The sequence below is a fragment of the Canis lupus genome, chromosome 7 (genome assembly GCF_048164855.1).
Source record: "Canis lupus baileyi chromosome 7, mCanLup2.hap1, whole genome shotgun sequence".
NCBI classification, from domain to species: domain Eukaryota; kingdom Metazoa; phylum Chordata; class Mammalia; order Carnivora; family Canidae; genus Canis; species Canis lupus.
The window spans coordinates 51,211,659-51,237,922 of record NC_132844.1 but is presented as its reverse complement, the minus strand read 5'-3'; the positions used below and the strand labels follow the sequence as shown (position 1 = coordinate 51,237,922).

The 26,264-nt window shown below is 39.2% G+C and overlaps 1 protein-coding gene across 4 annotated transcripts in view; it reads left to right on the top strand.

Annotated features, from left to right (window-relative positions):
• The window catches only part of LRRC1 (leucine rich repeat containing 1), a 129,736-nt gene that overhangs the window by 44,486 nt on the left and 58,986 nt on the right, over positions 1-26,264 (top strand). For all 4 annotated transcript variants that reach the window (XM_072832627.1, XM_072832630.1, XM_072832629.1 and 1 more), the window contains exon 2: positions 5,320-5,437. In XM_072832627.1, the coding sequence (XP_072688728.1) occupies positions 5,320-5,437 (118 nt within the window). The remainder of the gene's footprint in view (positions 1-5,319; positions 5,438-26,264) is intronic.

The window sequence follows — 26,264 nt, the reverse complement described above, 5'->3', positions numbered from 1 at the left end:
GAATACTTTTACGTTTCTTTGTGTCTTTCTCAGTTTTTTTCATAAGTGTTCTGTAGTTTTCACCATATAGATCCTTTACCTCTTGGGTTAGGTTCATTCCTAGGTATCTTATGGTTTTTGGTGCAGTCATAAATGGGATTGATACCTTCTTGATTTCTCTTTCTTTAGCTTCAGTTTTAGTGTATGTATGGATTTTATATCCTACCAAAGATTTTATATCCTACCACATTGCTGAATTCCTATATGAGTTCTAGCAATTTTTTGGCAGAGCCTTTTGGGTTTTTTTGTAGAGTATCATGTTGTCTACGAAGAGTAAAAGTTTGACTTCTTTGCTGATTTGATGCCTTTTATATATTTTTGTTATCTGATTGCTGAGGCAATCAGATAGTACTTCTAGTACTATGTTGAACAAGAGTGGTGAGAGTGGACATCCCTGTCACCTTAGGGGAAAAGCTGTCAGTTTTTCCCCATTGAGGATGATATTTGCTCTGAGTCTTTCATATATAGCCTTTATAATGTTGAGGTATGTTCCCTCTGGCCCTACTTTGTTGAGGGTTTTTATCAAGAATGGATGCTGTACTTTGTCAAATGCTTTTTTTGCATCTATTGAGAGGATCACATGGTTCCTATCCTTTCTTTTATTAATGTGGTGTATCACATTGATTGATTTGTGGATGTTGAACCACCTCTGTAGCCCAGGAATACTCCAATGTCCCTTTCTAAGAAGGGGGTCACTAACATTCTACCAAAAAAGAGTGAAAAAGAATCTTGTCAGAAATGGTGAATGGGAAAAGGAAACGAGTTGTACGGCCAAATTAAAGGCTCTGCATCTACTAAAAACAAGGGTGGCTATAAGAAGGCTGTAGTGTGGCATAACGAGCCAAGGCATTTTGGGTTCCTTTGCATGTAATTGTACACAGTGTCCTCTAAAGTGGGCCAGGGTGCTGTAATCAAACATGGTATAGTTGAAGAATGGTGTCTGTGTGTTGTGTCACATGACCAGTCCGCGCTGCGGCGCCCTGCCAAGACAGCTACATGAATTGTTCTTCAAGTGCCCTGGCTAATGTCAAAGAGAAGGCAGAAGGGCTTATATAGCTTGTTGGTTTTTTCCCCCCTATTTGAGGAAGTTGGAAACTTGAGTATTTAATAAAGTCTTAGTGGCATCATGTCCATTTTATAAGAAAGTTGTTAATTTAAAGCATTTGGGTGCTAAATTAAGATCTCATCAGGGTAATGAGGGAAGGATTTAGGAATTACTATTTTCATTTTGGGATCCTGTCAGATAGGGTTGTTTTTACGTGCATTATGTGCTTCTCAGGTTGAATAAAATAGTGTTGGTGACAGTCTCTTTGAGGATGCTTTTAACATGCAGAACAAAACTTAAATTTGCCTGCTGTTATGATTTCTACTAGATGTGGGGATTTGCATGCTGTTGTTTCCACAGTTGTGAAGCTAACTTATTATTCACTGCAGATTTAAGTACCTTAGTGACTTGGTCTCTTGTATTATTTCTGAATGGTTCCTGAATGTATAGAATTGGTGATGGTTTTGTGCCGTTGCTATTATATCTTTCCTGGAAAATAAAGTGAGCTTTTCATGCTTGAGTAAACACATTGATGCATTATGAAACTGTCAGACTCTTTGAACAATTGGCATAAGCTCAATTATTCAGATATGTGACTCTTTTGAATGGCTTTTGTGTCAGCTAATGCTTTCGTACAACCAGCATAAAGGAATTTCAATACCTTTCCTTAAGAAATTAAATCTCAACTGTATGATTAAAGAAATCCAAAGGATTAGTTCTTTCATTGAGCACTTTCATTATTATAGACAGCTAATTGGTAGCATTCATTTGTTGAGATCCATCATTTCATTTAAAAATGTTTTTCTTTTTTGTTAAAAAATAATTTAAAGTTGTTTATGCATTTTCCTTATCACCTGAAATAACTTAGTTTCCTTCCTGTCAACAACATGCACACGTGCTTTTTGTACATCATATACCTGCATTTTTTTTCTTTTTAAAAATTTGCATTATAAATTTTTTCAAGTTATATGGTCTTTATAGTAATTATTTTTGTTGCTTACTTGATATTAAATTTTTAATAACATGCTTATCATTTTCCTTATTTGATATGTATGTTTTCCAGGTTTTCATTTTTGCTGATAATAATGCAAAGATATATTGTGCATTATAGCTTGTGTTTCTCATTTTCAATTTTATTACAAGGACAGATGCTCAAAAGTATTGTCACTATATCAGTGAACTTGAAAACTTATGTTCTATGTATTGCCCAACTGCTTCCTAAATGACAGTACTTCTTTTTGATTATAGAAGTATATATTAAGTGTTAGCATCTTTCAAATTATCATTTGGAGCAGCCCGTAATCTTAGAGATTTTTTCCTTGGTAAATTCAATTTCTGTTTTAGCAAAATAATATGTGCAAATAGCTTTTTAAAAAAAATCCAACAAGCCTCATAGTGTGACAGTGAAGAACAGTAACCTCTTGCCTTCCCCAACTCCAGTTTTTGGCTCTTAAGAACCCCTAGCTCTTGGCTGTTTTAATGCTGGATTCCCCTAAATTGCTAAGCTTGCTCTTAGTTTGATTTTTTTTTTTTTTCATTTTGTAGTTATCTTTTGATTTCTTTCTATGGAATGAGACTTTAGCCTTTATAATTTCTTCTCCATCCTCTAAATATTGACATAACACAAATCTTGTTTTTATCAACATGTAGATATTAAAACTAAGTATTGTTCATAATCAAGTCTTAAATTTATATTATGAATATATCTTCTCATACTTTATATTTTTCCTGAAATTAATAACTCCCCCCTTCTTTGCTTACTTTGTTTTTTTCTGTTTCTAATTTATCAACAAACAAATCTTGATCAGATAATTTCACAAATGCATGTTTACCACCACAAAATCTTTCCACTGGGAGCCTCCCAGAGGCTATGCAATGTGGACTGGTCCCTCTCAGGGCCTGCTGCTCAGCTGACATCTTGGAAGTCTCTGCATTGTTCTATCCGGGGAATTTATTTTGTCTCTCTCTTTTGTTGATTTTCTGATTGCTAGATCTCAAATCCTCTTCCTTTGAGATATATGCTTACATTTAATGGAATCCTGAGGTGCAAGGAAGATACATTTTTTTGAGACCATGCATGTCTAAAAATGTCTTTATTTTGTCATCATACTTGATTGATGGTTTGGTTGGGTATATAATTTTAGATCGAGAATATTGTTTTCTTGCAATTTTGAAGACATTGCTCCATGGCCTTCTTACTGTCAAGTCTGCTTTGGAGTCCAGCACGTTTCTGATTCCCGGTTCTTCATTATGACCCCCACCCCTACTTTTGGAATCTTCTTGTTTCCGGAGTTCTGAAATGTTCTATTTCTTGGTATTCTGACATGTCTCTGTCATTGATTTTATTGGCCGTGAAGTGGACTTTTCCAAAGCAAAAAATGCATATTCTGAAAGTCCCCTCTGTTCTCTTTTTGGAATACCTGTTAATTGGTTGTACTTTGTAGACAGATCCTCGAATTTTCCTTTTTTCTCTCCCATTTCTTTGTCTTATAGTCTTTTTATTCTACATTCTGAGGGATTTTGTTAACTTTTCCACCTCTTTTATCGGGTTCTTTTATTAATACTACACTTTAAAAAAATTCTGAAAGCTTATTTCTATTCTGAAGCTTGCTTTTTAAAAAGTATCATGTTGCTTCATTTTCTCTTATTCCTCTGAGGGTGTTAATTACATTTTTTTGTTGATGAAATTCTTTTCTGCTCCCCACATATTTGTTTCATATTTGAAGTGCAGGCACACAGGTACTCTCAAACATATTAGGGGCTTTCCTCAAGTCTAGAGAACCTTGTCTTTTGCTTAAATGAAAGACCCAGACACTTGAGAGGGGTGAGGCAGTGTGGGCGGGGCTGGGGGGGGAGAGGGTTGCAAGCTGTGTGTGCATGGGTGGGGCTTATAACCAGGGGCCTCTCTGATACTGTAATTCTCATCTGTGGTGTCTGTTCTCATGTGTGGGAGCTTGACTGGAGGAAGAGAGTGGGATCTCACTGATCAGGCTTTGACTCAGTCCCCCACTTTTTAGTAGGGTGCCTCACCCCTTGCCCTCAGCTGTGTTTAGAGTCAACTCTTTTAGAGGGGAAATTTCTGATCTCCTGCCTGGCTCTGCAGGGCAGAGAAAAAGATATGGGGACCTATCTGTTCTTTATATAAATTTTCAACCAGTTCTCCCTCCTTCCAAGATCACCTGGTCCTAATTTCCTATTGACTCCTCATTCCACAAGCTTGGATTTCAGTTTTGTTTGGATTCTTTTGTTCCCATTTGTTCATCTGTTTTCTGGCCTCAAGGATTTTGTGGCATGTCTAGTGTGCTGCTTCTCCCTTCTCAATTTTAATTGTCTTCATGCATTTATTTCATACTTCTGTATTTATATCTGTTTCTGTATAAATTCTTTTAGTGTCATTTTAGTACAGTTTTAAAAGGTGTGAGGAAAAAGGCATGTGCCCAGTGTGCCATGGTTCATGGAAGTATCCAGTGTAGACTCTGTTTTAGATTGGTCAAAAACAATTTTTTCCCTTTTACACATCTGTGGGGTATTTGTATATTTTCTGACTCACAGTAATTCCTATTAAAATATCTTTTAAAAATATTTTCTAATTTTTACATATGTTTATTTAACACATGTTTATTTTAAACATATGTTTAAAATATCTTTTAAAAATATTTTCTAATTTTTACATATGTTTATTTAATTTTTACATATGTTTATTTAGCAGATTTTTTTTTTTTTTAAGATTTCATTCATTTATTCATGAGAGATACAAAGAGAGAGGCAGAGACAAAGGCAAAGGGATATGCAGGCTTCCTGCAGGGAGGCAGGGCTCTATCCCAGGACCCAGGATCATGACCTGAGCCAAAGGCAGATGCTCAACCACTGAGCCACCCAGGTGCCCCTAATACTGCAGATCTAATATCAGCTTCTATAAGTAGAAAATGTGACTACCCATTGGATAGCTTAAAGGAATAATTACCATTCTCATTGAGCTATTTATTCATTTTCAAAAACTTTTGAGATAATTGTAGATTGATAGGAAGTTGCTAAAACAGTACAGAGATGTCCTTTGTGCCCAGTTTATCCTAGTGGCAGTGTCTTTACATGACTGTTAAGATATCAAAGGGAGGAAATTGATATCAGTACAATCCTTGCTAGTTTTTAAAAGATAGTGTTTTACATTTCATATTGGGCAGAAGGTTTACATTGCAAATATATCTGAGACCCACGTGAACTCTTTTGTCTTTCAGCAATTTTTCCAGCTAGTCAAATTACGGAAGCTTGGACTTAGTGATAATGAAATTCAGCGGCTCCCTCCAGAAATAGCAAACTTCATGCAGCTGGTGGAACTTGATGTTTCTCGAAATGGTAAGAGAAAGATTCCACTTGAATTGTTCATGTGTCTCTTCTGATGCTAGGGGCGGTGTTTTAGTCAATAAAGTTGGATGAAGGCCACTGGAGGTGCTTTTTCTGATGGATATGGGAAAGCTATGTATAAATTTGGGGATGAAATTAATGCCATGATTGAATGGTGTAGTCAGCTTGGAGGTGTTCACCAAAAATATTTCATAATGCAGCTTTTAGGTGATGATTTTTGCAAAGTAGGATCAGTCTGATTTAGAGAGTCGGAGAGTGGACTGGAAATAATATAGCCCAACTGCCTCGTTTTACTGATTGTGACATGGAGAGCTATTGGTGTGGTCATGTGTCCAGTCCTCAGAGGACTGGGGGAAGTTGATTCCTCTGGCTGTTTCTCAGTTGCCGGTATGCTGCTATGAGAATCTGCCTCCCTGTATTGGAACAGAGCAACTTGTCGTCTGGGCATCTCTGTCAGTTTAATTATTTCTAATCAGGCCACTGGTGGTTCTGCCCATTTGAGTTTATGTGATGTATTTGTGAGTTTATTTTGATTTCCAGATTTCACTAGAATGATGAAGTGCTTCCTTTTTTATCAGACATCTAATAGGATATTTATAGCCTGTTTAACCTTTCACTTTTGAATAGGTACCCTGGTTTAACCTCATGTATTATAGCCCCAACAGCACTTGTGGAGTGGGCTGGTACCCCTGCCTGTTATAGCACACATGATCAATTACTTTAAGTTAAAATGACAGCTCTCAGTGGTCCTGTCTTTTGAGATGGAGTTGTAGTTCTCACAAAGATTCTGGTGTAAGTTCTTCAGGAGAGGCCGTAGTGTATTCTGAATTATTTATAAAAAGGATGATCTTTTTCCTGCTCTCATATTACATGCCTGTTTTGTGTTTTGTTTTTGCTTTCCTACAAAAATCTACAAGTTTTTTTCTCAGTGAACCTCAAGTCTGGATCTTTTATTCGCTTGTCTTCCACAGAAACTGCAAGGCTCAGATACAGAATATTTTGGTGGGCCATTTGTTATAAGACAGCAGTGATAATCAGTAATTGATTGAAAATGTGATGAAGGAAAAATGATTTTATACCCTACTTTTAATAGCTGTGAAATATCTGTCATCTATCAGATCCCATGAATTGGAAACAGTCTTGAGGCCAGGCTGTATGTTTTTGACATAGGGTCTACTTTTATTTTTCTTGAGAATTATTTCTTAGCCTGAAGGTAATGGAAAAAGTGAAGAAAAAATATTATTTTTTAAAATAAAAAATAAATTCATCTGTTTAGTGTGTTTTGGAGTGGCTTATTTGGTTGCAGAGGACCCAAATCTGCTTAGGTTAAGGGTATTTGATTGTAAGGCCTGGGGTGGAGCTAACAAAAGCATTGGCATGGAGCTGCCATCTGACACCATCTTAGGAGTTTCATGGTTTCTGTCTTACAAGGGTGCCTGTTTCTGTTGGTCAGTGCACTGTTCTTCCCTCCCTTCTAACCTCTCTTAGAATGGCCTCTTTCCATGTACTTTTTGGCTTTTGCCTCTGCTGTGGCATCTATTCGCCAGTGACAGATTTCTAAGTGAGGAATGGTTGACCCCGCTCATATTTTTAAGCCAAATAGAAGCCATAAACTCCAGGTCCCTGGACACCCTAAGGATCGGCTGCCCTAGAATAGGGGTGGCAAACAGAGCAAAGCTTGGTCCTGCCTCTCAGTCCAGATGCGGCTTCCCTTACACCTGGAGTGTGGCATGGGACAGGCATGGGAGGCCAGAACTGATGCCAAGGCTATCCTATATCACGTTTATCTAAAGTGTACATCATTGAAACTGCTGTTGCTTGTCTCAGCAATTATCTCACTTATAAAGAGTAGCTGGCTATTAATTCTGCAAGGAAGCAGTGACTTAGGAAAATGGTCACCGAAATCACACAGATTGTGTAAAGAAATAAAAGAGCAATTTTAAAATTGGCATTAGAAGGGAAAATAAGCAGGGGCCTGGAAATCCTTGAGAAGAGGAGAAGTACTGGCTTTAATTATTCGTGAGAAGAGAAGACATAGAGCGTGAAAATGCCCAGTCTGACGTGACAGGGTGCCCTGTGGAAAGTTGGCATTGGCAGCTGCCTGGTTTACCACTTCTCCCATCAGCTGTTTCTTTCCAAACACTCTTAGCTAGAAAGAAGGGCTATATGCATCCTCCTATGTGTCTCTTTATACCTTCCAGCACATTGATGAAAGAGATTAAGCTTTCACTGAAGTCAGTGTCAGGACACAAGATATTTCTTTTCCTTCTGCAGGTGTTGGGAGTTTTGTCAAAGGATCCTGCAGATCCTGTCATCTTCTTATCAGGCACATTTATAAATGCTTCCCCTATTGGCAAGCCTTGTTCTGGCTCAGTAGTATGGGTCTGTGTGTATGTATATGTGGTGTTGTATGTATTGTGAATGTGTGCTGTGTGTGTGTGCTGTGTATGTGGTGTGTGTATGTGTGTTGTGTATGTGATGTGTGTTGTGTGTGTAGTATGTATATGGTGTATTGTGTGTATTGTGTTGTATGTGTGTGTGGACAGAGCAGAACAAGGTCACCATTTAGTGTAATCAACAAGAACTTGAGTCTTCAGCTATTTCCAGGTCAGGCAAATCTCAGTTCCCTCTCTCTCTCTCTTTTTTTTTTTTTTTTTCAGATAAAATCACATTAATGTGAATTTCCTAGGCAATTGAGTAAGTAAATAAAAATTGCAAAGTCTCTAGCCTGAGAGGCAATGTGAAAACCCCTTCTTTGTATGGAAACAGGCATTTTTAAGGGCTTGGGTTTAAGTCTGGAGGCCTGTTGGAGGCTCTTAGTGTTCTGGGACTCCTGCTGAGGCTGTTCCTCAATGATCAGAGAGGCTGTTCTGTTGAGACCCTGCCCAGTCCCTTAGTTATAGCATATCCACAACCAGGCTGTGTCTGTCATGGAAGGATCTTTATTGGCTTCCTCAGTTCCTGATTTTCCATTGTGTGACCATTGAGGAAAACAAGGTCTTAATGCCAGACCGCCCAAGTCATTGAACTAATGCTTGTCAAACCTTAACATGCAATGAATTACCATAGGATTTGTTAAAATACAGATTCTGACACAGTAGGTCTGGAGAGGGGCTTGAGATTTTGCATTGCTAAGAAGCCCCCAGAGGCTGCCAACCCTGTTGATCCCATCAAACATGCTGAGTAGCAAGATCTGAGCCCTCACTACCCACAAACTCACTACTAATGTTCCTTCAACAGCGTTGTGTGGTTATGAGCATGGCTGCTCAGCTTTCCAGCAGCCCTCCACCTTCTCACATGGAAGGGTGGGAAACCTTCAGGGTATTATTGGTTAAAGGGTAAGTGCTATTACTGACCTACAGTCGAGTTGGCTTTCATTCCAGAAGCAAAATTAGACCTGTCCTGATGTTACCTAGCTCAAGTGAGGGAGAAAAGACAAGTTTTGTGTTTATTTCCAAAAAAATCTATAAATGAGGAGAGAAGTTTTTACAGGCTCATGTCCTACGCCAAGAAGAACTGCCAAGACCTCCAAACCCTGACTTTTGTGGCTTTTGTTTTCTGCTATTTCAGGCACAAAGTCAAGGGGATTGTGTGTTGTATTAAAGAGAACGGTGAGCTTAGGAAGAAAGAGAGAGGTGCTTGTTGGTTGTATATAGGCTATGGAGACTTGTTCTGGGGTAAAAGGAGAGAGGCTTGGGATGAACAGTTTTGCCCCCAAAATGGCTGGACGTGCTTGGCTGGCAGGACTCTGGATGGGAGCCCTGGCTCTGCTGCTCAGCACCGGGCCAAGGCCAGCTATGGGCAGGCCTCTCCTGACAAGTGTTGGGCCATATCCTGGGAAGGAGTGGGACAGGGCACTGCTTCCAGACAAACCCAGTGAGAGGTGAGGAAAGTGACAGATTTCTCATGTTCTGACAGTGGTTGATTTTTTTAAATCAGGCAAATAGCTAAAATAAACTTGGGATGAAAGAAACAAGGTGTTTCCTATAAACATAGATTAAGAGCTGATTGGAATGTATAAAATTGGTATCAGAATACAGTGTTAAAAGGCCCTGAATTAAGGTCTAACACAGTATTCTGTGGTAAAATGGATGTACTTTAATGCCTGGACTTTGTGTCTGTTTTCTCTGCTCACTGATTTTTAGCTGGTGAGGGAAATGACCTCTGGATACGTAAGAGAAGGTATTACCCCATAGTACTATCTTGCTATCCAAGAATCTCAGGCAGACTTTGTTAATGCATCATGCATCCTGCCTGAAGGGTTAGTAATTTGAATTTTATAGCCTATGCTGTAATTTGAGTTACATCATAGTACTGTATCATTATCCATTTATTTAGTTCAGTTTTTCCCAAAGTGCAAGGCATACACCACTGGTACCGCTAGAGATGATTTTAAATGGAGCTACAAAACAGCAGTTTTTAATATTGAGTCATGGCGAGAAAGTTACTATTAAAAAAATTATTCCTTTTGGTTTACCTTCTGTTGAATTTAATAACACTGTATTATATTTATTGCTACGTTTATCTTCTGTATTTGGTGGTAGTAGTTTTTAATTATATTAGTGACTTAAAGAAATTTGCTTCCTTTTTAAAAAATAAATCTCACTCAGATTTGAAGAGGAGATTTAAATGAATGAGAGAGACACTAAAGAACATCGGTGCTATACCAATATGGCCAACATTGTGAAGGACTTGGATGGCTGGCATTGAGAAATCTCGCTGATAAGTATGAGTGTCTCATGCCAGAGAGCCTATGAATTTATTTCAGTCTGGGGTAAATAATACACATACAGAAAAACATGGCTAAAGACCACACACCCTGGCTAAGTACTTTAGACTTGAGTTAACAAGAAACTCTAGGATTGTTTTAGTACAAATCATCACAAGCACCAAGATAACACTTCAGAGTAAGTGGATGGACTGCTGGTCTCCCGGCAGGGTCATAGTCCCACAAAGTCTAGAGGTTAGATTTAGATTAAAAACATGGGTTAGTTGTCCTCTGTCCAGCCACAAGATGCTGATCAGGGTCTGTGGTCTGTGGCTGTGGCTTCGTTTAATGAAATCCAAAGCCAGTTTTGAAGCCTACTGAAATGACCTTGTATAACATCAAGTCTTCTTGCTTCTGAGTATGCCTGAAAAATCTCTTTCTGGCAAGCAATAAATCCAGTGTACCTAAAAATCTTCCTACTTAATTATGAACAGTTAGCCTTTTTTTTTTTTTTTTTTGGTTATAACTGCATACACCCATACCACAAGTGTGGTAGAAGCCAGCTTCTACCCATGCAGACTTCAGACTTGCCACAGTCAAGCCATTGTTCTCTCCTTTCTCACTGCCTAATTCAGGCCTGGATTGAGTGTTGTGTTTAGCACCCTGCTCCAGTGGCTGGACTTAATAATACATATAGTAGGTGAGTTTTCTTGTCACTGGCACTGTTGAAGTATGGCAGGAGACATCCCATGGAGGGAAGCACATGGGCCACTCTACCTTGTGTCTGGAGAGCTAGAACTTTCCAACCCAGCGCTTGTTGTCTCACCTTTGCAAGAACTGCCAGTTTCCTACCATGAGCCCTTTCACCCTTCTCTGTCTTATCTTATACCTTCCCTTTTGTTAAGGAGAAGGATACAGAAAAAAATAAAATTGCCTTTTCCTTAATGTTTTAATTTCAGATGGTAATTTTAAAAGCAGAGATGGAAAGTAAAAAATTAGTTTTATGTAATATTTAAAATCACATGCTTTACATGCTACAAATAGTTTCCCCCCCCCCCCCCCCAGGGAGCGTTGTTAAAATGTGAAGATGTATAGAAGAAACCATTTCAAACACTGAAAAAATTGAAATAAACCTTAAAATAGGTTCCTCCCTCCTCTTTTTGGATGGTAAAGAAACATCAATGATATTTTAGCAAATAAAACTGAAAATCCATCAAAATTTGATGTTATAAGTTGTTAAATCGGAAGGGAAATTCTTAGAACATTGTCTTTGCACAAAACATTTTTGGAACTCTTTCAAAATTTGTAATGTATAATTTTGCATATCCTCAGATTAGTAGTTTCACTTTTTAGAGTGGATTGGTTTTTTGAAAAGAGCCAAACATTTTTTAATGCCAACTTAGGTAAATAAAGCAGGACATTGACAGTCTTACGTTACTCCAAATCTGCTTCAGATAACAATTTCAAAAGGGTCCCAAAAAGCTTCTGATCAATGGAAACAGCTCTGAAAACCCTGTATTAACTACCAAAGGGCAGGCACACCTTAAAATGTATTTTCCAGTATATCTGTTTTTAGAATACAAAGACAGAGTTTAGAATTTCATGACCACACATCTTCTAAGAATCCAGTGTAGCTGCAGACAAATTTTTAACATTTCTCTTTCAGTACTAGCTGCCTTAAAAAAAAAAAAAAAAAATCTAAGCTTGCTTTATACATTATATATAAACCATTATGGAGATATGCTGTACAATGATTCCACCAGTGAAATAAAGTCAGAATATTATGTATTTTTATATTCAGGTGATGTACAGAAATTAAACCTTTGATACTATAGATCCTTTGATACTATACATATTTGACACTTTTTGCATTTTTTTCTTAGCCTTTCTGAAATATCTGAATCCTTTTTTTTCTGTCATCTAGAAGGGTTTCCCTAGGATGCCCGTACTTGCCTTGTCAGAGTGTATAGAAGGGTTAAACTATGGCTATTTATTATGGTAATATGTCTTAATTCCCTGTTACCAGAAAAGTTGTGACTCTCATGGTTAAGTTGTAGGTTTATATAACTTTATCTCTTGCTTTTTTTTTTTTTTTTTAATTAGCAAGTTTGTAATAGAGATGTTAACCTTTGAATTTGAGAACACCACCTCCGAATATATTTTTTAGGTCAACAAGCTCTTCGGTTAGTTTGAGGTTCTCTTAATTCTTTGTCTGCCTCCCTCCTTTGTTCCTGCCCATTTCATTCATTTACTTGGTTTCTAAGTGCTATGTTCTGTGTTAGATGCCAAATTTTCCAAAAACAATGGTGGATTTACATAGAGCTAAGTTAGGCAAAGTTAGAGAAGCAAAAATAATTGTTTTTCAAAAAAAATGGCTTCTGAAATAAAACAAAACTCCAGTATGTGGGATGACAGTTTCTGTTCATTTTTTAATTAGACAGTTTATGTGGGCATCACTTTGACAGTTTCCAGCTCTGAAAGTGATTGCAAGTGAGCAGCCATCTTGCTTCATTTTGATTTTGAGGTCACCTACTTTGTCATGTGAAACTGCCTTGAGCCAAGTGATGCTGAGCCTCTAGGCAGCTAAAGGCTGGATGGCATCTCTTTGTCAGGATGGTGACAGAGAAGTGCTTCCATGAATGCAAATGGTGCTCTGAGCTTCTTAAGCTGGAAAAGACACAATTTAGAAAGGGATGAAGGATCCAAGAAGGAGAAAGTGATTGAGGAGCAATACTGAGAACTGCAGTTTGAGGATTATATATAGAAATGATTTGGTTTTTAAATTAGTTTTATAAGTGTTGAATCTTTAACCTAATATATCTGCTCAAAGTTAATAATGAATTATGATTCTGAATTATTTTTCAGTGTGAAAAAGCTTTGGACCCTGCTCTCTCTCTCTTTCTGTGCTTACAGTTATCAACTATAGCCCATAAAAATATATTTTTTTTTTTACCTTAAGTAAAATTTATTGAGTACTTACTTCATTTGTGTAAGGCTCTTTGCCTTATCCTTCAGTCCCTTAAGGAGGTAAATCTACAGGTACAACAGATGTATGTGACAAACTGCACGTAACGGCTCTTAAATAGTTGCATAAATAATGTGCTGGGGCTGGCAGAGAGTGTCCGTGAATGCAACTAATTTGAAAGAGGCTTATAGGAAAAATGGGGCTTTTTTGGTTTGAAGTTGAAATCAGTCTTTAAAAATTCTCATAGTTTAGTTGTAAATTTGGAGGGCGTTAGAGTGGATTCCTCAGCTGAGTGTCGTTGTTGGAGATTTTTTTCAAATGTTTCTTATAAATTTATAACAATATCATTAAAAATGCAAATATCTCAAGTGCTTTTCTTTTAGATATTCACTGAAAATGTTAAGATTTATCAAAAATCAAAGAAGCACCCAGTGCATAAAAATAAGAACTGAAACTGTATGAGTTGTCATGGGATTCTTTCTCTTTTTATTATATAGCTATTACTGTGTTGTACAGGATTTGTTCTGGGTGAAATGCAGTAGTCAAGATAGACTATTGATCTAAAGGAAAAAAAAAAAAAAGCCAAAATCTCAAGTGCTCATCACAATGAGAAACTTTTTTTTTACTGTTCAATTTATAGTCCGGCGTTGGGTAAGGGGGAAGGAGGGGTGGGCAGAGACTAGGGAGGTAGGTAGTGAGAGGCTCTATACAATCAAAGATCCAGGCTTCTTGTAATGCTACATCTTCACTCAACTAGTAGCCTCCAAGGCCCTCATGAGAGGGGGAGAAACTGGGGGATTGTGCACGGGCAATTAAAAAAAAAAAAAAGATTTATGTATTTATTTGAGAGAGCAAGTGAGCACCGGGCAGGAATGGCAGAGGCAAAGGGAGAGGGGGAGAGAGAATCCCCTGTAGACTTCCTGCTGAGTGTGGAGCCTGATGCCAGGCTCCATCTCACAACCCTGAGATCATGACCTGAGCCGAAATCAAGAGTCAGAAACTTAACCAAGCAAGCCACCTAGGCGCCCCTGCATGGGCAGTTTTTATGGGTCACGTCAAGTAGTGCTGTACATCATTTCCATCCATGCTCTCTAGTCAATTTTATGTCTCTAGCTTAACTGAAAGGAGCTGGGGAATGCAGTTAGATATTTGTACAGGAAGAGAAACCTTACTATTGGTAAGCACTAGCATCATCTGCCAGAAATGGCAAATAATTGAATGTTAAAATTATATGATTTTTATGTCACTGATCACATGTTGCCCTAGTAAACACACACACACACAATTCTGTTGCATTGTCGTAATCTCCCAGTGAGTGAAACATCTATAGGAAATTAGATACATGTTCAAAGAGGATGACGTAGCCCTCCTTCTCATGTCTGTACAAAATTTTTAAACCTAGGCTTAGATGAATATGATTGATAGCCACTACTAATGCTAATAATTAGAATAAATCTATATATGTGTATATATAATGTTTTTTAATTTGAAGTTTTAGAAACTAAAATATACTTTGAAAGTTAGAATTTTACATGTGAGGAATGTTTGAAGCACTTGTTCCAGGCAGTATGAAATCCTTAAAGATTGTCAAGCCAGGAATCGCCATCTCCAACCCCTCTGTGCCTCAGTTTCTTCATCTGTAAAATGGAGATTATAATAGCACTTGACTTCATAGAAGTGCTGTCACCCTTAAAAGAGGCTATGTATGTAAAGTGCTTAGAACAGTGCCATGTGTATAACAAGCACTCAGTGTTAGCTGCTGCAATTAATCCTATCATCATCTTTGTGTTGGGCTGTGGAGATCTGAACTTGCACCCCTATAGGGCAGGGGTGAAGACATGTCAAATTTGAAGGCTGGTGTGATACAGGTGAGGGAGGTTCCCGCCTGAGGTACTGTCTAGACATTGGGTACCGTGTCCAGGCATTGTAGTGCCCCTTCACATCTGTCTTTTGTCTCATGCCCATGCTATCCTGTGAGATGGGTAGAAGCACCTCAGGGTGACTGATGAGCAAACTAAGGCTTGAAGAAGTTGTGATGTGCCCCAAATCAGACTCCTACTTATTGTGGGGCTAGGGTAAGGAGCCCAGAGGAGAGGCACTGCTAATTATTTGGGGGGCATATTGAAGATGATCAAGATAGGGCTGTTAGTTTTAGTCGATGTTAGAGAAAGGATGTAGACAATATTATGATGAGATACTCCGATTTAGAGATAAAAACAGGGAAAAATCATCCTAAGACATTTAAACTCCTAGAAATCTACATAGCGAATGAATTCAATTGCCTGTAGAAGTGGCCCACCTTAAGAGATGCTTTGTAAATCTTCTTTGGCCAGAAATGGAACATCATCTAATGAAAGATGTGGGTGGGGCTTTATCAATAATCTGTGATATCACACTTCTAAGGTAATTGTGCTGTTTTAGCAAAAGATCATAATCACATAAGATTGTGCTGTAAGTATATAAGTATAGAACAAGGAAAGCCAAAAACCAAGACTGTGTAGGATTTTACCTTTGAAAAGAAGAGGGCAAACAACATGAATGTCCCTTGAAAGCAGGTATAGATCGCCCTATTTTTTATCCATGGGAAGGTTAAGATCATCCCATGTCTTTTTCTCAGGGTAGAGAGATACTCACTAAGGACTGCCATGGGGATTGAATTCTCTGATATAAACACTGAAAAGAGGTGATATGCTGACCGGTTGACATTAGTACAGCTTAGTTCCATTAGCATTCACTTAGTCTCACTGAATTTTCATAGCATGGCACGTGTTTTCATAGCCTTATCTTTTCTCAACAAACTGTCACTGAACTGGCAATCGGAAGACTCTTACCTGAGTAAGTCATGGAGGCTCATCTGTTTGGTGTTGTACTATATGAAGCTGTACCTTGAGCAGCCAGCGAGGCTCTTCCCCTATTTGAAATTCTTTGCAACATAGAGTAGCACTAATTTAGCAGGTCTTCTGTTTCTCTTCCTTTTTCTTTCTTTCTTTTTTCTTTTTTTTTTCTCTTGGTTAAAGTGAATTAAAGTGAATTAAAGTGAATCTTTTCTCAATAAACTGTCACTGAACTGACAATTGGAAAACTCTTACCTGATTAACTCATGGAGGCTCATCTGTTTGGTGTTATACTATATGAAGCTGTACCTTGAGCAGCCAGTGAGGCTTTTTTCAAAGAGGCTCTTCCCCTATTTGAAATTCTTTGCAACATAGAGTAGCACTAATTTAGCAGATCTTCTGTTTCTTTTCCTTTTTCTTTCTTTCTTTTTTCTTTTTCTGTTTCTTTTCTTTCTTTTTTTTTTTTTTTTGCCCTGGGTTAAAGTGAATTATACTTGACCTATTTCTGAGAAGACCAGGAAGAGCACCTGGACTTGCTATGATGAGTGATGAGTGTTATATGTAAGTGATGAATCACTAAATTTTGTTCCTGAAACCAATATTACACTATATGTTAACTAGCTAGAAATTAAATAAAAATTTGGAGGAAAAAAAAAGAATACCTTGAGAAGGTAGAGAAATGAATTATTAGGATCATTTCTTTTCCAGCTTATGTTTTTTAAGGCACATGTTCATTATTAAGACTTAATCATAGTGAAACACAAAGACACATTATTGAAAAACCGAAAGAACTGTATGAATCTCTATCATCAGAATATTCACTGGGTGCTTGTTCTGTATCAGCTAAGAGGCTGAGCACCTCCTGTGTATTATCTCATATAATCTCATATAATCCTCAGATCATCTGTTAGAAGGTATACTTGCATCCTCTTGTTACAGATGAGAAAACTGAGTCTTGTTAATAAGCCATGGGAATGTTATGTATGCACAATTACTATAGATAGTAATCCTGTACTATGTATTTAAGAGTTGCTTAGAGTAGATCTTAAAAGTTCTTATCACAAGAAAAAAGACTTGTGACAGATGTTAACTAGACTTATTGTGGTGATCATTTCACAGTATGTACAAATACTAAATCATCATGCTGCACACCTGAAACTTAAGGTTATATATCAATTATACTTCAGGCAAAACAAAATGAGTCTTAGACTAAAACCTTTTTCTTGGGCACACAGCTAGTGAGTAGTAGAGCTGGTATTTGATCACAGGTTTGTTAGATTCCAAAATCACCGTTCTACATAAAAATCTTGTATCCGGGGATCCCTGGGTGGCTCAGCGGTTTAGCGCCTGCCTTCGGCATGGGGCGTGATCGTGGAGTCCCGGGATCGAGTCTCACATCGGGCTCCTGACATGGAGCCTGCTTCTCCCTCCTCCTGTGTCTCTGCCTCTCTCTCTCTCTATCATAAATAAATATTTTTAAAAAAATATCTTGTATCCTACTACTGAAAAATAATCATTAATAATTTTTTTAAAAATTTATATTATTTGTCTTTTTTTTTTAGTACCAGTTTTACAAAATCAAGATTATGCTGCACAGGTGTCTTCTATTCACTTACTATGAGTTGTGAGCATTTCCTATATCATTATTGTTAGATACTTAAGAGTTTTAAAAGGCAGATTAATAATGCCTACCTTCTTACCTTTCTGGAGAAAATATGAAGAGATCTATAATTTTAACACCAACAGGAAGCTGTAGGTTTCAAAGGTAGGATTGGTGTTGGATAAATAACTGACAAGACAGGGGAATTTCCAGTTAGATGTGGGTAAGTTCAAAGCCAACCAGACAGAGTAAAGAAGGAGGTGAATAAGCAGTTAGAAGTTTCTACCTGATTTGGGAGTTTTGTGTTGAAAGAAGTCAGGGAGGCACATTTATCCCCTACGGCCATGTAGTTACAGAGTACATACTGAAAGAACGTGGGCAGAAGCAGACCAAGCATAAGTGCTCAACTGCTTTTAATGTAGTGTGAAGCAGTTCGTTCTGTATTTACCTAACATATACTTCATTTGTGAAGGTTCTTGGTGAAAGTACCATTACACATTAATACTTGATGTCCTGAAGTATTTAACTTTGTCGTTCCACTTTCGTTTAATGGTGTTGTGAGGTGTTCAAGAATAGGCCTTCTTCCATCCAGCTGGGCTGATGAGCAGGGAGTCAAGATGAACAAGAGGGTCTGACGAAATTAGAAGTGGGAGGACCAAGCACCAATAACTTGACACATAAATAAAAGCAGCCTAGAACTGGGAGGGATTCCTGAGTTAACCCCCACAGGGCTGAGAAGACTGAGCTCTTGAAGGGGAGGCCTAAGCTAAGTGGAGGAGGCAGCAAACTGCTGGAGGGAATCCCTCCTTTCCTCAGGTGACCTACTGTGATATTTGCATAGTGGTCTCTCTTCTAAGCCTGAGGAACCACATGGGGGCCAGCCTAATGTTATCCATAATTGAGTCAAATGCCATGGATGTGTGTTTTATCACAATTTCAGCAAGCACCTTTGCATCAAGAAGCCACTCCTTGCTCTGTGCCTCCCCACACACCATTTAAATCTTCACTCTATCCATGGGCTTTGCATATTGGCAGTTAGAAGGTAACTCTTGCACTTCTTTTATATCAAGGTCCCTGCCTTTGTCTTTTGTCATGGTCAGCCTTTGGGTTTGACTATTGGAGCATGGCAAAGAGATCTCCCTATAGCTCCTTAGCATTTTCTGAGCAGGTGCTTTGGTCTTCTGGAGCCTTTTCCTGCTGCCAATTGAATTTAACCTTATCTCCAAAATCCCTCTTTTCTGTGTTACCAACTGTTCTGACCTTCCATAGGGATCCATATAGGAAGAGATAAATGTTGTAAATAAAGGCATCATGCTTCATTATGAAAAGCACAACAAAGCACTAGAGCAGTCTTGGATAGAATGTGTTTCACACTGAGATACCGTATGTTGGAGCAAGAACAGAATTTTAGAATAAGTTTTATTCATTTTTTGAATTTTTAACTAGCACCCAGTATTTAAGTTACATGTGGGAGCTAGAGATAACAAATCAGTCTAGTGATAGCTCTGAAGGGATTTAGGGTACAAGGGTGGGGAGACCAAGTCCATCTGTGATACCAGGACAGTGTGGAAAATCCTGTCTCAGAAGGATGCCTCTGAAGGAGTTTAAGGAGGGAAGGTTTTGATCATTCCTGAGGAAGTGGGTGTTAAGAAGGCTTCCTGGGGAGGATGACTTTCAAACTTTGAGGAACAAGTAGCAGGTAGAGGTAAAGTATGGGAAGGATATTTCTGGGCAGACGAAATGGCACGAGTATGTGTCTGAAGGTTTGAAATAGCCTGATGAATTCGGGAAATGCAAGGTATTACTTGGAGTGCATGGCAGTGAGGTCATGAAGGTTCTGTACACATGGCTAAGGAATGTTTTCTTGAAAGCTGTGAGGAGCTACGATAGGGTTTACAGGAGGGGAGTGGTTTGCATCTCAGCCTGGCACTAGCAGGAACATGGAGTTGGTAGATGGCAGCCTGAATGCAAGAAGGCCATGATGGGGGTGGAAAAACTGGAGAAAGGAGCAAGGAGCAGGAGAAAAGGAGATGCCAGACCAGGCATGCGGGTGACAAGTGAGAAGACTGTAGGGTGAGTGAGAGGATAAACTCTCTTATCCCACTGCAGATGGGAGACATTAAAGAAAGATCAGGCCTGGAGAGGAAAGATGAGTGTATCTGTGGACATGTGGAGGGTGAAATGCTTTGGGATATCTAAATGAAGGTGTTCAGTAGGCAGCTGAGTTTAAAGGTCTGAGGCTCGGGGGAGAAATTTGAACAAGAGGTAATGGTTTTGGAGGTCATTCATGTGTAGGTGATGGTTGAAGCCATGGGCATGAATGAGGTCACTCACAGAGCAGGGGAGGATACGGTGTTGGTAGTGGGAGATGAGCATGCAGAATTTTACCGTTTCAGGGAAAGCAGAGGAAGAGGGGCCCCTGTGAGAATCTGAGAAGGAACAGCCAGCAGGAAGATTTGTCAATATTGATGTTGGGTGTTACAGAAAAGGTGCAGCAGGAGAATGGCAAGCAGTGCCATCACATTACGTGTCATAAAGGGGTTTGAGTTTATGGGATGGAGTTAAGCTTGCAGATTAATGGGTAGGGCTGTTGTCATGGATGAAGCTGTAGGCACAGGCTGTAGAAAGGCAGCACCATTGCAGGCATGCTCGTTGAAGGGCTGGTGAGAAGCGAGAGCGTCACAGGAGCTTAGCCAAAGGCAGGGAAGCACATCCAGAAAGGTTGCAATGTAAAATGGAGTGGAACAGTCAATAAATGTGGATTGAAAAGTTTCCATTGGTTTTGGCATCTGGGAGGTCATCTATGACAACAAAAGCGATGTCAAAAGTGGTTTACAGCACACATTGTTTGTTGTTTTATACTTTTCCACAGACTCCAAGAGATCAGAGGAAGGCTTGAAAAACCAACAGTCACCATTTCCAGGAGGAAGCAGCAGCAGTCACTGTTTCCTGCTGGATCTGCCAGTTCTAGGGGATGTGAGCGGTCATGATGGTGCTGTAGGTCTTGGACAGCTAACTGTGATGTAATTAATGGAGGAATTTCATAACTCTCTGGGTGTCATGTGTACATGTTTGGGAATGAGCTATGTAGGCTTTGCTGCTGCCAGAGAAGCAGACCCACCAACATTCTTCTTCTGGAGTCTGGTCATCTGCTATGGCTAGGACATTTTAAGCCTGGTTATTCCATACTAACTATTGAAGACTGTGGACAGAGTTCTCTCTGTCCAAGACTATTTATTTATTTATATAAGATTTTATTCATTTATTCATGAAAGACACACAAAAAGAAGCAGAGACATAGGCAGAAGGAGAAGCAGGCTCCCTGTGGAGAGCCCGAGGTGAGACTTGATCCCAGGTCCCCAGGATCACGACCTGAGCCAAAGGCAGATTCTCAACCGCTGAGCCACCTAGGCATCCCTTTCCAAGACCCTTTAATAATTGCATGTACCACTGGTGTTTCCAAGTTTGCCTCACCTTGCAATTTTTTTAAAAAAATTATAAAAGCAGTATAGGGTCATTTTAAAAACTCAATGGAGGCAAGTAAAGAAAAAGTCAACAACCTGCACTTTATACTTCCAGATTCTCCCGCCTCAGCTGAGGTTGCCAATGTTGGCTTATTTTTATGATACCTCTTTCAGTTCCAGATTATGGATCCCAGTGCACAAGGACTCTACCTTTCTTACCTGACTTTCTGCCACATAGGTGGTTCCTTAAATGAATTAATAAGGGAAGAAATAAATAAATAAATGAACAAATGAGTGAATTATTTAGGTTTAAGCCCTTAAGAGCATTGCTTTCATTCCCTTCATTGTAATTTCAGAGAGAAACTGGCTATGAGAGGAAAGCACCTATTCTTGTCACCTTTTGATTTGTAGGAGTGCTTATTATATGGATGGTACTGTGTGATAAGGGACTGGGCTTGTAGTCTCTTTATCCAGCCCGGAGGTGCAGATTTCTCCAATTATGTGAATAAAATTAATCTATTCAGAAACTGGTAGATGACTGGCAGAGGTGACAAGCTTAGCACTTCCATGGAATTAGAAGGCGAGATATTTATAATGCATTTTAGGTTCTTAAAAAAGAGTACATCTGAACTTCTGCATTAAGTTCAAACAGTTTGGAAACTTTTACTGTGCATTCTGTCTGTGTCAGGCAAGTGGAGTGCCATCACATGTATAGCAGACAGAGGAATAATTCTGTCCAAGAGATGACAAGCCACGGTGTACCCCCAGAGATGTTCAGACTATGTGGGCAAAACCATATTTATAGGTTTAAAAGGGAAAATCAGAATACCCTGCTGATCATCAGACCACAGAAAAAGGGGCTTTTAGGAATGGTGAGAGCAAATATTCCTTCTGTCTGGAAATTTAGACTTCAGATTATGGTCTTCATTCACTTGGAGCAGTGTTTCTCCAGGTGGGCTTGAGACTGCCTCCATTAGAATCCTTGTTAAAATGGCATATTTCCACCTTATAGAAAGACTGTACAATCAGAATGTCCAGAGCAGGATCCCTGGAGTTTGCATTTTAATCCCCAGGAAAATTCATATAATCATATAAATTTAAATTGGAGCTAGGAGCCTAACAGAACCTAAACAGTTCCTGGTGGGGTCAAGATCCTGAACAACATTTAGTCTAAAAGGATATCTTTACAATCTGACCTTTGTTGCCTTCAGTTAAATCCATAGAATAAGGGCTTAAGTACAGGAAATGATTTTTGACCAGTCCAAAAATCAAGTGTCTGTCATAAGAACTGAGATCACCCTTCAAAAAAAAGCAAACATTTCCCCTTCTTTCTAAGTCTTTTTGTCCTAAATTTGGATGGGGGTGGCCTGTGAGGCTCGCTTTAGGATATGAGAATAGAACTACACTTGCCATATTAGATCGTCTTGAGAGTGACATTCAGCTGAAACACAGAGTATATTTTATAGTCATTCCCAGGACTGAATTTTCTATAGTTTGTAGAAACAGCATCAGTTCTGCAGGATTTTCTCAAAACACTGAGTTACAAGAAACTCTCATTGTAACTCTAAGAAAGAACTTCAAAACATTTAGCAAGTGTCAATGCCAGAATTTATATGCATTCCTCATATGATGACTACTGTAAGGGGATAATACCAAGTTTAACATAAGTTCTGATATGTTTCTTTTTAGGAAGTTAAAGGCATAACATAACTTTTTTCCTCTCAGTTGACAGTTTGTAATTTTTAAGCCATTAAGCTCTTTTGCTACAGTATTTCTTTGAATCATATAAACATGTTTTTAAGCTCTTTTTAGAAATCCTTTTGCACTGTTTCCTAGTCTAACCTGTTTTTTTAAAGGGCTACTTTTGGAAAGGTGTACTTGTACAGGTAGAGGGATTTCTTAAAAATTTATTCTACTTAAAAATGGGAAGGAGGTGGGTTAAATTAGATTCAAACAGTCCCCCTTTCCACCCTCTCCCCGTCTTCAACTGAGGAACAAAACGGCTTCCTCTTGTTGCATTGCTGTTTTACCTCCCATTCCAGGCAACCTAACACAGCCTTCAGCTTACACAGTCTTTACGCGTTGGCTCTGCTTCAGTCTAAGAGCAGAAACAGCTTTATTCTGTAGGTAAATTATGGATGGGAGCCATGAGTAATTGTCAGATATACACTCATATGACCAGGGCCTCATCATTAGTGGTTCCTAAGATGGCTGCCTATTAGATTCAGCACTTTTTAAAGTATGGCCCTAATCCCACTCCAGGTGGATTTATTGGAATCTCAGGTGAGGATTGGCCCCAGGTGGTTCTGATATGCAGTCAGGACTGAGAACCAATTACATTAAATGCTTGGATGTTTCTCAGAGGCAGCTCTAGGAGCCTCTTTACCTGAATCTCCAGGAGATTGCGTTAAAAATGCAGATTCCTTCCCTGGACCCTAGACTTAGTGAAACAGTTGTTAGGAGTGGGGCCAATCCTATCAACAAATAAGTGCTCCCCGTGGTTACTCTGAAATTGAGAATCCCCAGCCTCTCGGGCACTCGGTGGTTTTAGTAGACTTGGGTTCGGGATGTACATCAGAAAAAGCTGGTGACAATTGTTGAGAGTCAGTGTTTTGGCTAGTTTATTTGGGCCACATGGCTTCTTCCTGTACCTTTGGAGAATTGCATTGTTCACTCCTGGCCCTGCACCTTCTCATCTATTCTGTGTGTTACCCAGAGTGATTTTAGGAGTCTGAATGACTCATTCTAGCCTGTGGTTGAGTCTGTCAATTCACAAACACTGTGCATGCTGTGGGAGTGTGAGAAGAGAACACCAAGTTTAGGAGTGTGCTTATTTCAGTTGACAAGAGTCACAGATTCTCATGCAAAGATTAAGTATATTTAAAAAGGTAACATGAGACAAGGAAGCAAACCCATAGAATTCATACAATGGAATGGGTCTGACCACAAGTACTGGTTGGCACTTCAGGGGAGGGAGGCTTGGGGCAGAGTCAAAGACTTAATTTTTGGATCAGGACCATTCATCCATTGGAAGAGTTAGAATCTCCCTAGAGAATTTTGATGCACAAATACCAGTAGTTGTAATTTTGTTCATATTAAATGGGAATAACTAAAATAAGCTGTCATTTTGAGTGAATGTTGAATTCAGGGATGAAGTATTGAGTTGCAGTTACTATGAGGTTTAAGTAGACGTTCCGAATTTTGCTCTGGGAGGAGAGTGAGTAAAAAGAATGCCAAACTGTCCACATGTTTTTTTTCCTTCCCATTCTATATGAAACCTAACCTTCACCATTCTGTAATTCTTTGTTACTTTTGGGATCGATTTATATTTTTATTTGCAAATTGGGATCTTGTATCTCCAGACATATTTGTTTGCTTAGCTAAATAACTCTGCTGGGGAGGAAAAGCTGAGGCATAAAGGTTATTTTGGTAATTGTGGCTGGAATTAGGTGAAAACCTCCTGGGCTGAGAAAGTTTTTTGGCAGTACAAGTTACCAAGACTCTAAAATAAAACTTTGACAAAGGTCCCTCTGTGGCGCCTTCCATGGGCCTCTCTGCACTGTGTGCTGTCCACCTTTCTGTTCTGAGTTAGGTCTGTGTCCATCTTCACTTCACAAACATGGGCAAGGCTGCTCAGGCAGGAACGATGCCTTTGTCTACAAGGCTGGCCGCCTCCCGGGTGAGTCTGTGGTGGTTGGAATAATAGGATAAACGGGATGATGCCTTTGAAAAAAATTTCCATTTAGCATTTTTTTTTTCTCCTGTACACCCAGAGGAACAGCTGTGGCAGCAAATGCAGACTTGAATCATGCGTTCATATTTAGTCTTGTTTGACAATCCCAGATATTTTTAAGCAGGATCTAGTCAGGCAACCAGCATTACAGCATTCAAACTGTCTTAATCAGCCAGACTGTTTGGCACACAAGGACCTTGTTTTACCCAAGTAGTAAATAATTCTCAATGAAGCAATATGATGTACCAAGTGTGCCCAGAGTCACAACATTCAGTATTTTACTATAGCTTGTCAGCATCTCTTTTTACGTGCTTGTTCTGTTCACCACGAGTTGTTTATAACTTGTAGTGTTTGAATTCTGTGTTTGGCCAGGTCTCAATCAACAGTTTTTATACATGATAAAGACCCTACATTCCATGTCAGGATGGCCCTCCCATTGTACTTCTTGCCCTTAGTGCAGCATCATTGTCTGCTACATGTGTGGTTTTTTGTTGGTGGTGTTTTTTTTTTGCTGAGAATGCTTCATATTGTAACAGCTTGTTTCATTTTTAAGACCTGGGACCACAGAGTTTTGTCATTTCCTCTGCTATGAATAAGTGGCCCTCATCCATTGAGTCTGCTCTCGATTTATGGCCTTCCTTTCTCCCCAGCTCCTCTTTTGTCACTTCCTCTTGGCCAGGGCTCTGAAGTCCACACTCTCTAGGCCTCGCCTCATCACCCCCTGCGCTGCCCTCCTTGTTGCCTTCTGGGCAAAGATGGGAATGCGCTTCCAGAACCTTCTCCCATTCCACTCCTGTCTGCCTCTCTGCTCACTCCACAAATTTTCCAAACAACCCAAATCTAACCCAAACACATTAAGATGAACTTTTCCCTTGACCTTGGTATTTCCCTCAGGCTACAAACCCCTTTTTATATCCGCCAGGCTTTTTGAAGGCAGACTTCCCCATTTTTGAAGGCAGACTTCCCCAGGTTCTCAGGCTTGTAGATTTTTAATGCAGCCTTATATATATATATATTTTAATGAGATAGTGACACAGGATTGCTAGCTTTTTTATTTTGATAAGGAAAACTATCAATGTCTTTTAGTAAAAGACAAAGAGGTTTCAGCCTTCCAGGCAGGATATAATCTCTGATTAATAGAGGACAACAGCCCTTTTAAATAAATAAATTTGGCTTCATGATTAGAAATCCTTGTCACCTTCTCCCCAATTGCCTTGTCTGCCAATTAGGAATACGAGGTCTCTGACTAGAATTTGGTCCCTACTGCTTTATACTCCCCTTTTCTTTTTCCACAGAAGCCAGTGGTTTGACTTCCCCTAAAACCACAATATATGTATCCTCTTGAAGGTGACAGCAAATTCCTAATCGCCAAATCCACCTCTTCCTTATCTATTGGTTGTCACTTGAACCATCCCTTTTGGTAACACTCTGCTCTCTGACTTCTTGGCTCTGCTCCCACAGTTCTCTTCCCTCTGCCTGTTGAGTGCCCCTCTGCCCCATAACAGAAGGTTCTG